This window comes from Perissodus microlepis, chromosome 22 (genome assembly GCF_051167445.1).
Source record: "Perissodus microlepis isolate ML-2025 ecotype Zambia chromosome 22, ASM5116744v1, whole genome shotgun sequence".
Lineage (NCBI taxonomy): Eukaryota > Metazoa > Chordata > Actinopteri > Cichliformes > Cichlidae > Perissodus > Perissodus microlepis.
The window spans coordinates 3,065,149-3,081,591 of record NC_140481.1 but is presented as its reverse complement, the minus strand read 5'-3'; the positions used below and the strand labels follow the sequence as shown (position 1 = coordinate 3,081,591).

Genomic DNA, 16,443 nt, shown 5'->3' with positions numbered 1-16,443 from the left:
AGTCAAAAACATAGGAACCTACAGCAGTAGCTGCAGCTATCAAGCAGATAGTGTCTCAGCACATCAGAGACTGTCTACCCCCCCTCCCACGACCTCCAACAGTTTGCTTACAGAGCAAATTGGTCTGCGGAGGATGCCGTCACCCTTCACAGAGCACTGAGACACCTGGAGAACAAGAAGAGCTATGTGAGGATGTTCTTTGTGGACTGCAGCTCAGCATTCAGCACCATAAACCCAGACCCAGACATTCTCAACACCAAACTGGACCACATTCATATTCCCCTTGCCACCTGCTCCTGGATCAAAGATTTCCTCACCAACCGGCCTCAATTCGTCCAAGTTGGCCGCCTCCACTGTCACTTCGCACCAGATCCCAGCAGTACTGCATTCTCAGCCCCCTACTGTATGTTCTGTAAACCTATGACTGCACACCAACCCAGCCAGCGTGATTGTCAATCAGAATCAGAATCAGAATACTTTATTAATCCCAAAGGAAATTAGGGTTACAGCAGGCAGCACGCTAATGGCGCATGCGCACTTACAAAGGAACCTTCTGACCAGACTTACACGAACAACACATTGGGAAGACATGTCAGAGAGGTAGGCTGATAGGAAAAAAGAAAACCGAAAATACATAACATGAGGTGAGAGGAGGAGAAAAAAAACTCCACTCAGACTGAGCTCCTAGTGGGAGAACAGTTTGATAACAGAAAAAAACACCTCAGCACAAAAAGCACATGACTATCAATACACCATAGAAACACAAGACAAGCAACAGGGGCGGGTAAAGGGTAAGAGAGAGCCGGTGTAGACAGCACATCCAGTCCTGCAGCATGTCTGCGCTGGTCCAGTCGACCGCCATCTTCCCCGGGAGGGGACAAGCATCGAAGGCGTTTGGAAAGGGAGGCGGGATGAGTGTGTATCAGTGTATATGTGTGTCCAGAGTTCAGCTGAGACAGTGTCCTTCGCCCTGCTAGGCTAAGTAAACAGTCTTCCAGCCAACCCAGGTGGCCTTGCGTAGGAAGGCCACGTGGGTTGGTATGCGGTGGTATGCTGATGATACCACCGTAGTTGGGCTCATCTCTAATGGAGGTGAGACAGTGTACAGGACGGAGGTAGAGAACTTGTCCCACTGGTGCTCAGAAAATAACCTGCACTTCCTGCATGTCCTGAGAAAGATTAACCTGGACCAGAAGCTCCTGCTGCTGTCCTTCAGCTCCTCAGTGCTGTGCAGAGGGTAACTAGCACTGCCCACAACATCATTACCTGCCCTCTGCCACCACTGCAGGCCATCACCAGATCCTCAGCAAAGCCAGAGCCATCACAGGTGACCCCCATGCACCCTGCTCACCACCCATTTGACCTGCTGCTTTCTGGTCAGCGCCTCAATCAGGTCCCATACCTCCAGACTCACAAACTGCTTCTTCCCCTTGGCCATTTGGAATTTCAATAAACAACCAAGAGCACAGAACAAGGCAGCCTTATGAAGTTCAAACAGATGCCAGTGATCAAAGGAGAAGGGCTAGATTGCAGTGAGCTGATAGGAAGGCAACAATAACACAAGGATTTACAGGAATAGTAGATTTGCATCATGGCTTTGTCACTGATAAATCTGCAGTAATTTTTTGATGCTATCATGTCAGAATAGACCAAAATCACTTTCTATTCCAGCTCGGTAATAATGTGGTAATAGTGGAGTAACAAGGTCTTGATTTTTATGAGTTAACTTCAGTAATCACTACTTCCAAACTATCAACTTGTCTTTTAGACCCCATTTCTACAAGACTGCTCATGAATATGATCAACCTATCTCTATTAATCAGCTTTGTACCACAGGCCCTCAAGCTGGCAGTAGTTAAACCGTTACTTAAAAAGCCATCACTTGACCCAGCTGTCTTAGCTAATTATAGGCCAATCTCCAAGCTTCCTTTTATCCAAAAAAATCTTGAAAGAGTAGCTGTAAAACAGCTGCCTGATCATCTGCAGAGGAATGGTTTATTGCAGAGTTTCAGTCAGCTTTCAGAGCTCAGAAATAGCTTTAGAGAAGGTTACAATTGATCTTCTTCAGACTCTGACAGTGGACTCATCTCTGTGCTTGTCCAGTGTTCAATACTGTTGACCATAATATTTTGATACAGCTATTAGAGCATGCTGTTGACATTACAGCTACTGCACTACTTTCACTACACTAAGGTTAATTAAGGAGTTCCACAGGGTTCTGTGCTGGGACCAATTCTGTTTACATGATACATGCTTCCTACAGGCAGCGTCATTAGAGCGCATAGCATACATTTTCGCTGCAGATGACACCCAACTTTATCTATTCATGGAGTCAGATGACACACACCAATTAGTTATACTGCGAGAATGTCTTAAAAACATAAAGATGTCTAAATATCTGTTTCAAAATTCAGATAAAAATGAAGTTGTTGTACTCAGCCCTAAAAATCTGAGTAATACTATATCTAATCAGATGGTTTCTCTCGATAGCATTACCTCCCAGGTGGCCGCCAGTAACACTGTGAGGAATCTTGGAGTTGTTTTTGACCAGGACAATGTGCGTATTAAACAAATATGAACAACTGTTTTCTTCCATTTGTGCAACATCTCCAAAATTAGAAATGTCCTATCTCACTGACGCTGAAAAAGTTCATTTTCATTCATTCATTACTTCTAGGCTGGAATACTTTAATTCATTATTATCAGGATGTCCTAAAAACTACATGAAAAGCCTTCAGCTGATCTAAAATGCTGCTGCAAGAATATTGACAGGGACTAGAAAGAGAGAGCAGATTTCTTCTTTACTGGTTTCTCTACATTATTCGTATTTAACACGGAGTCAGAGTCGAATTTCAAATCCTTTTCATCACATACAAGGTCTTGTGTTAACACATCACTCTGCATGTATTAGTTATTATTATTAATCTGGCTTTCTTCCAGAGTGTGTCTTTATCCTGTCTTCCTCCCCCAATTCTCAACCGGTCTCGACACATAGCCATCCCTCCCTGAGCCTGGTTCTGCTGGAGGTTCCTTCCTGTTAAAAGGAGTTTTTCCTTCCCACTGTCACCAAAGCATTTACTATGGGACCATATGATTGTTGGGGTTTTCTCCGTTTTCTCTGTATTATTGTGGGGTCCCAACAACCTAACTGTTGTTGGGATTTGGTGCTATATAAATAAAATTGAATTGAATTGAAAGTTATAGCTACAGTAATATTAGATTGAAATTTATTTAAACAGATACTAAACAGGCCAGAAACTGGGGGTAATAATGTGAAAACAAATACATGTCTATGAGGAAAAACCAACCAGTATTATATTGGTGGAAATATGATGACCTAACATGGACTGAATGGTAAATGGACTGGTCTTATATACCACTTTTCTACTCCTCATGAGCACTCAAAGTGCTTTATACAACTTGCCTCATTTACCCATTCACACAAGCACATTTTTCTATGCTTTTTTTCTAAGCAAGTGCCATCTATGTATCATTCACACACATTCATACTCCAGTGAACGCATCAGAGAGCAGCTTGGGGTTAGTATCTTGCCCAAAGATATTTGGCATACAGATAGGAGCCATCACCAACGTTTTGATTTGTAGATGACCTGCTCTACATCCTGAGCTACAGCCAAAGAATCTGTGCATTACAATTTTCACATACTGACTTGTGTTAGTAACCTCATAATAAGGTAATACTGACTAATGTTTAACATATTAGCATACTAAATTATAATGCTAGAATTAATCCTGCTTCACGCCTCTAACATCCTTCTTTGTTTGAAGGCAACAGTGTAAATATTGTGCTTAATGTTGCAGCTTCTTACCTGGAAACAAAGTGCCTCTTTCATGTTAGTTACCTATTAAAAGCAACCTTCAACAAGTGTGACGATTACTTGGAAATGTGTGGTACGGGAATGTAAGTTACAATTTCACAAACCAACAACTGCATTTCCTACTTGCCTAATATCAATACATTATTTTGGTTATGTCACCTTTACAAGCATGTCTGTATAAGATAGGTTTCCTTAATTAACATTTTCATTTCAAATATCAAAGTTTTGCCACTCATGTAAAAAACAAACAAACAGTCAAACTGGATAAAATGCTTGGTCTTCCCCCACAGTACTGAACATACACGCAGTTATATGACATTGTGGATTCTTAAATGGCTCCATTCAAAGTCAACATGGAACAAAATACATGCTAATTCTGTTATGTGCACCAAGCCATTAACAAAAAAACAAAACAAAAAAGTTGTATACTTATAATAGTCACATCATTTCAGACATCTGAAATGTCCTTTGGTCATGTAGCATATTCACATACTTTTACTTAAATCCATTTGTGGTCTTTAATATGCTTTTAATGAGTAAGTGTCATTCACAGCAGTGAATGGAACTAACTACTAACTACTTTGTGTTGAATTGTTAAGTACCTGTGTATTAGTCAGTATTAGCAGTTCACTGGGAATGTCTACTTACAGAAATGTATTAGCTCATGTATTGATATCAAATATTCAAATATTATTTAAAAAAAAGTGTCTGTGATATTTATTCAAGGTGCTGGTATGGAGAAGGCTAAATTCATAAAAGTACACTATGTAAAATCTCACCACGAGATATCAGTCGATTGCAGTCAACTGAATTCTGTTTTCTTTCCCCTCCCAATTGCTGCAGTGGCTGCTGTGGGACAAACATCTCTGGTCACTGTTTATCTGCAGTGAGTATGGGCTGTCAATCCGCTATTTACCTCCGCTGTCAAAATGTGTCCCCATATTCACTTTGGAGGAAGCTGTAAAACTTTGTGAAGGGAGTCCAATACGAGTGAATGAGTCAGTGAAGCTCACTTCTATCCAATAACAACAATACTGAAGCAGGTTGTTGAGGATATCCTGAACTCATTTGGCATGAGTGCTGCTATTTTTGTTGCTATTAGATGGTGTTAGTGAAACTGTCTTTGAAGTAGTTCTATGTATGCATGTGGCTAGAGACCACCCACAGATGCAAAATGTAATTAGGCAGAACCACTGTACTGAAGATGGCAGGGCAACATTATGGCTTCCACAAACTGGTGCCCCCTCCCATGCAATTTTAATTGGATTAATTCTAAGTCTACGAGAACACATCAGTTTGTTGCAAGATGTGCACCTGCAGACATACAATCTTGTTTAAAATATATTCACGCTGATGGATGTGGCTTAATGGTTCGTTGTTGTTTGCCCTTCAACCCAAAACTACATTTAATTGGTCAGTCATTAAAACATTTGCCCAGAAACCTGAGTGCACGATCATAGACACTTCCCCTGCATTCTGTGGTTTCAGCTGTACAATGGTCAGTTTGTGGCCCTGTTGTTTGATCCACATAGTGAATGTCGTTTTCAGTTGCTTCCCAGTCACCTGCAAGCATCAGCCTTTATCTCCTGCCAACATTACCCTTACACACAGAGCTACAGCAAGGTCTTTGATGTTATCAAAGCAATTTGGCCCAGCTTTAATCATTGGGAAAATTGAGTAGTTCCCCCCCCCTCCTCCCTTGTACTTGTACTAAGCAGACAAAATCCAATCAGTCATATAAGAGATTATTGATTGATGTAATCTTATTGGAGGTGAGGTGATGGACGGGACATGACTGATTGCTTTTGTCTGCTACATGTCTTGCTCTCAGTTGGCGATTCATGTCCACTTTGATCTGGTGTTTAATCTTTTTCTGAAGTTCTCATATCAGTCCCCAGAGACAGGTTCTCACCAGGCGGGGCTGGTGAGAACCACAAAATCCAAGTTGGTTACATTTGATCTCGTCCACATCTTCAAAATCACTCTCACAGTCCTGACTAGATCTCTTAAAGAGAAGTGTCACTGCTCCCGTATCATATCAAATCATATCGCCTGCAGAAATATTCACCGATTTGTCATTAGAACTAAATTGAATCATGCTGATCAGGAAATAGACGACAAAACATTACATCAAGTTTAATGATGAGTTCATCCCATCCAAGAAACCTGTGGTTCAATTTTATAAGTTTATTACTTAGCTATAATTAGCAAAATATTTTACAGAAAATTCTTGCTAAGTAACCTAGCTAGGTTCATTGACAAACTCTCATCCAAACATAGTCAATTCTGGTTAAAAAACAAAAAAACACTACATTTCAGTCAAAACGCTGACGTTTAAAGCTTAAAAGCAATATGTGATGTGTTTTATATACACTATATGCCTGAACCGTTCTGGTCAGTGGCCAAAATTTGATAATCATGATCTAATAGTAAACATTAAAATGTTATACATGTATTTTCTACACAGACTTTACTAACATTAGCCACAATAAGATACTGTTCACAACAGACCAAGCAAAAGATATGACAAAAATCTTAGATTGGCCGACAGCAGGTTGATTTAGCTAACTGATCATAACTGGCAATGTAATAAAAAGCCCACTTCATAAGGTTTGCGTTTGGATACAAACTATTATCTTTCCATTAACACTGACTCTAAAAAGGACAACATGTTTTACTATATAGCTTATACATTGTGTTTTTGTTTTTTGTTTTTTAAATATGTGTTCTCATAAATGTTTTGTGTGTATCATAATGGGGTAATTTAAGTAAAGTGTACACAAAGCACTTTTTTTATTTGTTTCAAAGTACTGACCAAAGTTATCTTGTCCATTTTCTCTTCAAACCTTCACCAACACACAGCAAATATTTATATTATGAAGTATATTTATTTCAAGTATAATCCAGTCTTAAGCCTGATCCATTTTTGGTACTGAATTTAGCGTAACATATGGTCAAATGAGACTACGGGTGAAAGGGATACTTTTGACCAACAGGACCATTATAGCTGCAGTTAGGCTGTTTCAGATACATATTCACTGTAAAGGGGTTGTGTGTGTTAATGAAAATTAAAACTTGAACTCTGCTGTTGCTGCCTTTCAGGTCTCCCTGTCAGGCTAAGCGCATTCATTTTTTTTAGAGGACTGCATTCACTCTGTGTGGCCGAATACCTAGGAAAATGGCCACAAACACGCTACTATGAATTCTGTTTAATAAAGTGAGCACAGGAGTGTTTTGTCTTGAATTCAGCATCACTACGGTTAAACTCCCCCAAATACTAAATAAAATAATGAGAAAAGTTAAAATGATAGAAATCAATCACTTAGAAGAGCAAATGTGACGATAAAACATAATCTGCCATGGTATTGATACTTGTTTCTATGCAACTGCTGAATACCATAAAATCATGTATTGAAAGTGGTTTTGTAACCTCAAAAACTTCAAATCTTTGCAACAGTGTGTTTGTGTCTGAGCCCGAGCTCAAATGGCTGAAACAAGTAAGTGAATTTGTCAGAACCGGGCAACACAATTACCTTGGAAAAGTCCATGTGACAGGAATCAATATGACACAAAGCACTCAGCCATTTAATCTTCGCCATAACAAAGTGTGCAACTGTCTTTCCAAAGAACAGTTGATTATTGAACTTAGAAAGCCTTTTACTTTTTGATCTACTATTTGGTCTATGCAACATTACAAAACAGCTACTGTTTTACAAGATAGGAAATAATGAATGGACTGCTGAAGTTGCACCTATAGAAAAGTTAAGTCAGATCAGGTCCCTTTATTAGCTTATCTGACCACAGCTTATTCACTGCTGGGACAGAAGAGATAGGAAGAGAGGAACAGGAGTGATCTATACAACCCTCACCTAGTGTTTTGTTTTTGACTGAACATTTTCGTATTTTGCAGCAGGGGGCCCCATTAAACTGCGTATCAATCGACAACAGAACTGAATTCACATTAGATATGTTGTCCTTGTGTCTGAAATTTGCTACAGACAATCGTCTAGAAATACAAAGACCTTGTAGCACACTGTAAATCCATCAAACCAATCTGAGGTGAAGGAATCAGTTAAGATATAACGTTTTGATATGGCCTTGGGGTTCAAGATGTAATGATTAAATGGGCAAAAGGCAAACATTGAAGTTAACTGGATATCAAGCCAGTTATGGAGTAGAAGGAAACCACGACAACTCTGGGGAGCATTCAACAGACCCACACAGTGGCAAAGTCACAGGACTAACAGATGGGGAAGAAACTAATAGATTTTAGCTCCTTGGCCACACCTCCCACACAGCCCCAGTCCTCTGGTGTTTTCTGTTTTAAATGTGGGGGAAAAGGGTGAAGTCAGCAAAAACAAACTGCCACCATTAAATCATCTTCCTGAATCTAATGTCAGAGCAGTAATGGGAATGCACCCATGATCGCAAAGGTTACTCCTTTCTTGAATCTCTGTGCTAGCTTTTCTTTCTCTGTATTCCTCTACCCCTCGTGCTCATCCCCTAACCATGAGTCAGCTGTGGCCAAGATCATGTCTTATTTGCTGGCTGCTGTTCTGCCATAAAACACTCTTTACTTGATGATGATGGATGGGGACATCTAAAGCTCACCATGGTGAGTTGGTTTCACCTGAAGGAGATGCCTAAATTAATGCTGCCACCCTGTTCAAACCCAAAATTTCCCTCTTACATCTTTTCCAAATATTGTTTGAACTCCAAAGGCTGCAGAAACAGTGCATCTTGTTAATGTCTGCTACTAAATTTGATTCTTTATTTATATTCAGGATGGCAGCATTACAAATTGAGCTAAATCTCAAGAGATAGTTTCAACTGGTAAAAAAAATCCTAACCCAGCTTGCCTTACATTTAAAAGTGACACATAAGATCCCTAGATGCATCTTTTTAAAAATGTTTCCTTCAGTCCAAGAGAGATACACGACCTAGTCGAAGATACTGTGCAGAATAACTCCTTCAAACTGAATGCTGAACACTGGAGCCTGCTACAGTGTTGGTCTCTATAGCTAATCTCTTTCTTATTAACAATGGTATGGGGATATACACACACATACATACATATGCATATATACATGTATCGCCAGTCTGTCGCAGGGCTAACACATGGAAACAGACAATCATTTGCACTAACATTCCCGCCTACAAGCAATTCCCTTACTAACTGCATGTCTTTGGACTTGCATCCTCAGACTGTATGCTAAGCCAAAGAAAGACCGAGGACAACAAAGTATGAGTATATTAAAAAGATGGCCACAACTCACCACATGGTTAGTGGATACCTCAGGCAGCAGAAACCTGAGAAAGAAGAGGAGAAAGAACAAGTGGCTGATACTGAGAAATCCTACCAATGGCTGGATAAAGCTATTGGTAGGACAGCACAGAGAAACTAATCATGACAGCTAAGAAACAACCAGGGTCTTGCCTGGTGTGGGGTTTACCACACCAGGCAAGACCCTGGTTGTTTATGATGCAAAGATGCCCCCTGAGACAGTCCAGCACACAACAGCTGGATACAAGATGCTAGCAGGCAGGACACACATATACAGAACCCCATAACCAAGCAGCTGGCATAGTATACAGGAACATCTGTGTCGAGTATGGCCCTAAAATTAGGAAGTCAAAATGGTGGTTGAGAATGACCAAGCTAAGATCCTGTGGGACTTCCAGATACACAAGAACAAACTGGTGATGGCTAACGAGCTGGACACAGTAGTGGCAGACAAGCATAAGCCCGTAGTGACAGATGTAGCCATACCAAGTGATAGAAACATAAAGAAGAAAAACAAGAATCTCAAGAAATACCAAGCGCTAAGAGAGGAGCTCGAGAAGATGTGGAAGGTAAAGGTAACAGTGGTCCCTGTGGTAATCGGAGCATGCAGGGCAGTGATTCCGAGACATCTGTCCAGAAGAGCACAGTCTAAGAACAGGTAACATACTGTGTAGGACCCTCAAGCTTCCAAACCTCTGATAGATGACCCGAGTTTGAAGTTTTTTATACATACATTCTCTCAAACACAGAGACGTGCATGGAGGGAGGAAGGAACATAGGTCCTATGAATGAAATGCTTTGATTCAGCCAGTTTGTTCTAGTAGTGTCTGATGAAGCATTTTTATTGCAGGTGTCTGATAAACAATACGGCTCGATGTGAAACTAATGATATTAACACAGTATCTGAGAAATATGTGGTCCAGGTTTTGCACTGATTATGAAATGTAATGCGATTTATATAGCACTTTTCTAGTCTTACTGACCACTCAAAGCACTTCAGAATACAAACTTCATTTAGCAAAACATTCATATTCTTTGTGAAAGCTGCAATACCTGTACTACACAAAAACGGTTCCAAGCGGGGTTCGAACCAAGAACCTTTTTCGCTCTGAGGTAGTAGCACTAACCACTTCACCGCAGCACTGGCCGACTAACAACTATGTGTGTCCAAACAAGGCAGTGTTAGCTGAGAGCATTCCACTCGCTTGCCCAAATATGGTCATTTTTGTCTCATAAATAAATAAATTTTAAAAAATACATTTCAAAGCCTACAATATAGTGACTTTACAAATCAAAGAATGTTGTCATAGTGGCTGTGTCCATCTTTTTGCCCAAGGTTCTCACACATTTCTGTATTCTCTCTAGTGGCCTGTATTTGACTTACTGCTCCGTAATGAAAATATTCACTTATAAGCCAACGTTAGGCCTATGACATATCTACATCCTATTACTGAAAGACATCAGCTGGCTTAATAACAACATGTATGCTATGCTACAGTTAATGTACAGTTAGCAACAAGTTTATTGACTTCAGGGCTGACTTCAGTGTCTTTTGTTCTTAATCTTTTTTTCATTGTTCGGCTTGTCCAACCACGGACCTAATTGTGAACGTGGACGATTTGCTGTAGTATGAAAACCAAAAAAGAAAACATTAACATCCTACAAATAGAAGGTTTGTAGTTACTTTTGCTTTTTTACCGTCTTTGTTTTGTTTCGTAAAAATTTTGTCACTGCAATAACACAATCAACCACATCTGTTGAAACTTTACGTAGGCCAAGAAGCAATATTTCCTCTGCCCCCACCTCCACCAACAAGGCCCCTTCGCAGGCGATAAATCACAGATGACAGAGGGCACTACATGCACAAGCGGACCGCCATGCCGCAGCTTTACAACAATTAATTAACTGTCTGACAGTCATTTATCATGGCAACAATAAGGTGAAAAAGTCAAGAGTTTATTAAAGCTCTGCTTATTTTTCAAGAGCTATAGACCATAGGAAACACTTCATATACATGTACAAATACATATGCAACATTCACATTCTTACTTCATACAGAATGACAGTAACACAAAACACAATTAATCAGAAAGAATCCCTTAAAAGCACATCTGTAAACAAATATTTGCCATATAAAGAAACTTCTCGAACACGTCACAAATCAGAGTTCGAACTCGGCAACACAAGCTTAAGGTTACTACAATTAAGTATGTTGGCACAAAGCGAAGACATGTTTGGCCTTTTTAATAAATACTGTACACTGCATCATACTAAATGACTACCTGTTTTTCAAAAGCGACAAGACAACATCACTAATTTTCAGTTTGAAGTTATGGTACAGATCTGATATAGCCATGCACTGTAGAACTGATATGCAGTCTTTGAGACTGACTAGGAGACTAGGAGTAATGGGATAAGGACTGGTCAGGAGTCAGTAGGTCATTCTACAATCTTATCCCAAGAGAAAACTCCATGTGGTGCTGTTTCTGGACAAACTCTGGAAAAAGCAAACAGCAGTAAAATGCCTGCAACTGCAGTAACTGTTCTCAAAAGCATGCATATATGGCCCCAAATAGGCAATGGAGTGACATTTGAGGGCAGAATCTGACACTTGTCAGAAGCCCTGGGAGAGCAGCAATAAGATATTGTTTTGACAGCACTTCGGGCCACCAGAGACATGCAAACAAGCTGCGCTTCTTTCTGAGGACGTCAGTTTAACTGTCACTTCAAGATATGAGACAAAGGAAGACTTCTAAATGCGTAAAGACATTAAAGACACTAAAGACATTAGGACTAATATTTAAGTGCTATTACTGATAACTGCTAACTATACTAGCTCCTTCCGACTACAGCTGCTTACCACAGTTGATTACTTTACTCCTTTACGTGATACAACAGAAACTTTGTGTATTAGAGATTTTGCATTTTCTGTACATAATAATCCTGTTTCTTAATATTTGTTCTCCTCAGTATTCATCAGCACACAACACAACAATCAACTTTAGAAAAGCCTACGTTCAAGAATGTTTCCGGTTAACCGTATTTAATAATAGACACCATTGACCAGAACCGATAGGTCACACAGGCAGGTCAAATGTGTGGCACACCAGAGTAGAAGCAAAGCAAAGCGTGTCGAAACGCTGGTTTCAGGAGTACGCCTAGACGCATAGAGAGGGTTACGTTGAGACATAGTCTAAAGTGCTCCACAGCAGCACATTCAGCTTACTACAGGACTTCCTTTAAGAAGTTGAACGCTAAACCAAACAAACTTAGCTGCTTTATTAATTGAGAAAGCTTGATCCTACTCGACTGATTATACTTGAAATCAATCTTAAGGAAGCCACAAAGTGGGCAACTGAACTTTGCATTAAATTGCTTTCTTTTTTTTTTAATGAACAGAGCAATACGGGTGTTCATGTTTCACTGTTACTGTCTAATGTTAATCTAAAACAATTTTCAAAAGGAAATACAGCACACATTAAAGAAGTAATGACAATATTTCATGAAAACCGTTAAAGATAACTCAAATGTATTACAGATGTTAATTTCAGGTGGCTTAATAGTAAACGCTGTCATTTTCTACTTGTGTTTTTTTTTTGCTCATGTCAAAAGTGTTTAAATCCTAACATGTCTTGCTGCATGCAGCTGTGTCCAAATAATAAGATAAGTTAATGGTCATATGTGCAAGCAGTTGAGAGTCCAACACTAATAAAAATATAGTAATAAAATGAAATATAACTGTGTCTAACAACAATTCATCATGTAGGGCTCCATGTTTTAGATTCACACAGATCTGCTCAATTTCGCTGGTCCAGTTTGGATCAGAGGTGGCTGTGGGGCGGCGTGATGGTCTCGTTCTTCAGTCTGACTTGACTGCCATTCTTCAAATGCTTCAATTTGTCTCTCTCTCTCTAAGCCAACGGTCATCTGTCCCGAGTTCTTATGGGAGGTGAGGTAGCTGCCCCAGCTCTCACAACCTGTGCAATGCAAAGATAGAAAGAGTCAGGGCAGCACACCTCACACCCCGACCAGAACCCCTGAAACTCAAATGCTGCTTCAAGAGCACTAAAAATAACACACAAATACTTTAGTATTCAAGTGCTGAGCTCATTCCAATCTGTTAAAACGACACTGGTCCTGAAAAGGTATTTGACATGTCAATGTGAATGAAAAACTGTAATATTTGTAACATTCATTCTACATTGGTGTGATACTTTACACTACAGACACTACTTAGCAGATTGTTGCAAAAGAAAAGACATTAAAGATTTAAACTGTTGAATAAAACTCTAGTTAATAATAGGATGCCTGAATCAACCCAGTACAAGTGCTGGATGATAGATGATGGTTTTATTTCAACTCACAAGAATCCAAACACCGAAAAAGTGTTTGTACTCTTTGTTTCCTGTCACTCATTGGGGTATTTAATAGTCACAATAGAATTTTCTGCACTTTTTTTAATTTAAAGGATGTGCATTTGTTGCTTCACTATTTGTCTGATCTTGAAAAGAAGACAGTGAATTCTAGAGCACATAGTAATTCACACTATCCACATTATTTATACCGAGTAAAGAAAAATAAGAGCGGTACACACTAGAGACCACTGAGTGTCAAGCTTTTTTTGAATGACTTAAATCAATGATGGAACTGAAACAATGAGTAAAGTAGAAGAGATGAGAATTTATAATTAGTCACTGCAATAAAACTGTAGCAAAATTACAGAATTGATGCTGAACCCTTTCTAAAGTTATCCAAAAGCTTGAAAAAAAAGCAAATGTTGATTTTGCACCAACAAACAAACAAACACCCGCAGATTAGGACAGATGTTTTACAAAAATGAATGAAAAGCACAAGTGACTTCATGCATCATCTTTGAATTTACAATAGAACAGCTAAAGTTATATTTCAACATAACCTTTTAAAAACTGATAAGGTGCTTAAAGTTACAAGTCTATGTGCACTCTAGAGCAACAAGACAATGTTCATGAAGGGAACTGTGTTCAGTGGGAAGTCTGAATAATTGGGGAAAAAATCTGAGGGTTTCATCACAGGGCAATGTCCTGACAAGGTCCCCATTATTACCAACTTTTTTAAATTATTTTTTTCATAGAATGCCAAATGCCAAGAAGAATTCTGTTTATTAGACACCTGACATCAGGGGTAGAAGAAATTCTGCTGTTCATTATGCCTTAATGAACTGTGCAAATGTATGTGGCAGGTCAATATAGAGCGCCTATGGAGAAGAAATCGTCAACCCCCTCATTCTGCAGAGCATAGGCAGCCCGAGCCTAATGAAGACTGAACTTTAATCATCAGGAGGATATGGTTGCGTCATGGGACACACACACACACACACACACACACACACACACACACACAAATAATAACCTCTGAGACTGAGACACACACACACTTGCATTACCTCACAAGGTTTTCATTGTCGCCTGGTCCTTTGCAGGTTGTACACTCAGTCCTCGTGTCATCAGCTTTTGGTTTTTTCTGCATTGCAGACTGGCGTTGTCGCCGTTCCCGTGGCAGAGGTTCCTATGGAAACAAGGCTGATTAGGAATGAGACCTGTATGAGTGCTTGTTGAGTAGTAAAAAATAATGAGTATTAAACTGGGGAAAGATGTGAAGTACATTAAAGCATTATTTCCACAATATAACTGATGAATGTGATAACTGGGACAAGGCCCCTATTGAAACTTTACATTAACTACTAAAACAGCTCTATGGATGCTATGCAGCTGATTTCCAGTTTTATCTATCCATAAAGCCAGTTGACACACACCAATTAGTTAAACTGCATAAATGTCATAAAGACCTGGATGACCTCTAATTTCTGGCTTCTAAATTCAGATAAAACTGAGGTTATTGTACTCACCCCTAAAATGGTAAAAACATAGTGTCTAACTGTTGTGGTCCTGGGTCTTTGACCCAGTATTTTGAGTTTTGTTGTTGACACGTGATTTATTTCTTTTGGATCTGAGATGATTTACTGTTCTAGTTCACTATCTTGTCCTTTGAGGATTACACTGTTCCCTGGCATTTCTGAGTTTGTTTGTTCTCTGTGCTCTTATGATTGTGTTATTTCTGTTTCGTGCCCTGTCTGTTCTAGTTTTGTCTCTGTCTCTTGTCCTCAGTGTTTCCTGTGGTAATCAGTCATCTGTTTATCTCCGGTCCCTGTGTCACATTCAAACATCTTAGCCTGGGTCTCAGCATGTTTATTGGTTATATCCTGTTTTATTTTCATAGTCCCCTGTCTCATGTGCATGATATTCAGTTTTGCTTCTTATCAGTTAGATTCTGTTCAGCTGTGTTCCCAAGTGTGTCCACTTTGTCCTAATCTCCCTAATGTCCTTCCTCACTGATTACAAATGTGAACCAAGCAGTCACATTAATGGATCAGCATACACAGGAACATAATTCCTTTTATCTGTGCATGTGTTATTAAAAATGACATAAACATTAATATCCTGGAGCCTGTAAAATACAAAATTTTTGCATCTTTACTTGTTTAAGGCATACCTAAACCTCAGAAAATTCACAAAAAACTTAATGAATTGTTTTTTCAACAGAAGTTCCTATAAAATGCAACTTTACTATAAAGTCTCTACCACGATTAGGAAACATGACAGATCAGATTAAAGCAACATGCCAGTAGTAATGACGTTTTCATAAAATGAGTCCATCAGTCTATAGGAATATTTGCTCTGAGGTTATTACGTACCTGAGACAACATTCAGAACTTGGAATCATCCATGAGCATCCCAAAACCAAAATAGTTGAATTCATTTTTGCACATAGCACAATGGCAATTGCTATTAAACAGTGATTATCAGCATCAGGGCTGTCTAACTTGTTCATTAAAATCAACTGAAGCGTGTATGTACAAAAGTTTCTACAACTCTGTCATGAGCACAACAAATTCTAAAAATAAACAACACATCAATTTGTGCACCGTACAATCTTGTGTATAAGAATACAGATACACAGATGTACCCCTCAGTCTCCTAGTAGACACACATTTGCCTTGTTCACAAGATTTTCATAACACTTGACCTCTGACTTTGAGGTCAAAGTGACTGAGATTTGTCCAAGACTTCTTTTTGGACTTTCTTTGTAGATGCACCTATAGTATCAATTTCAAAATTCTAGTTGACTTCCTTCTTGAGTTATCACAGTCACAAGATTCTCTGACCTCTGACCTCAAACTCATCCAACATTGTCATAGATATACCTGTGATATCTATTTGAAGTTAATACATTTACAAATTAGGTGTTCACCTGCCCACCTGCCTGCCCAGCAGGATGACAACA

The 16,443-nt window shown here is 39.3% G+C and overlaps 1 protein-coding gene across 7 annotated transcripts in view; it reads right to left on the bottom strand.

The window, feature by feature from the left end:
* The window catches only part of phf14 (PHD finger protein 14), a 156,076-nt gene that overhangs the window by 64,696 nt on the left and 74,937 nt on the right, over positions 1–16,443 (bottom strand). For 4 of the 7 annotated variants that reach the window (XM_084918817.1, XM_084918819.1, XM_084918818.1 and 1 more), the window contains one exon: positions 14,546–14,667. In XM_084918817.1, the coding sequence (XP_084774943.1) occupies positions 14,546–14,667 (122 nt within the window). Of the gene's footprint in view, positions 1–11,058; positions 13,101–14,545; positions 14,682–16,443 lie in introns of those variants that run through there. The other 3 variants (XM_084918820.1, XM_084918823.1, XM_084918821.1) reach the window with 3 other exon arrangements.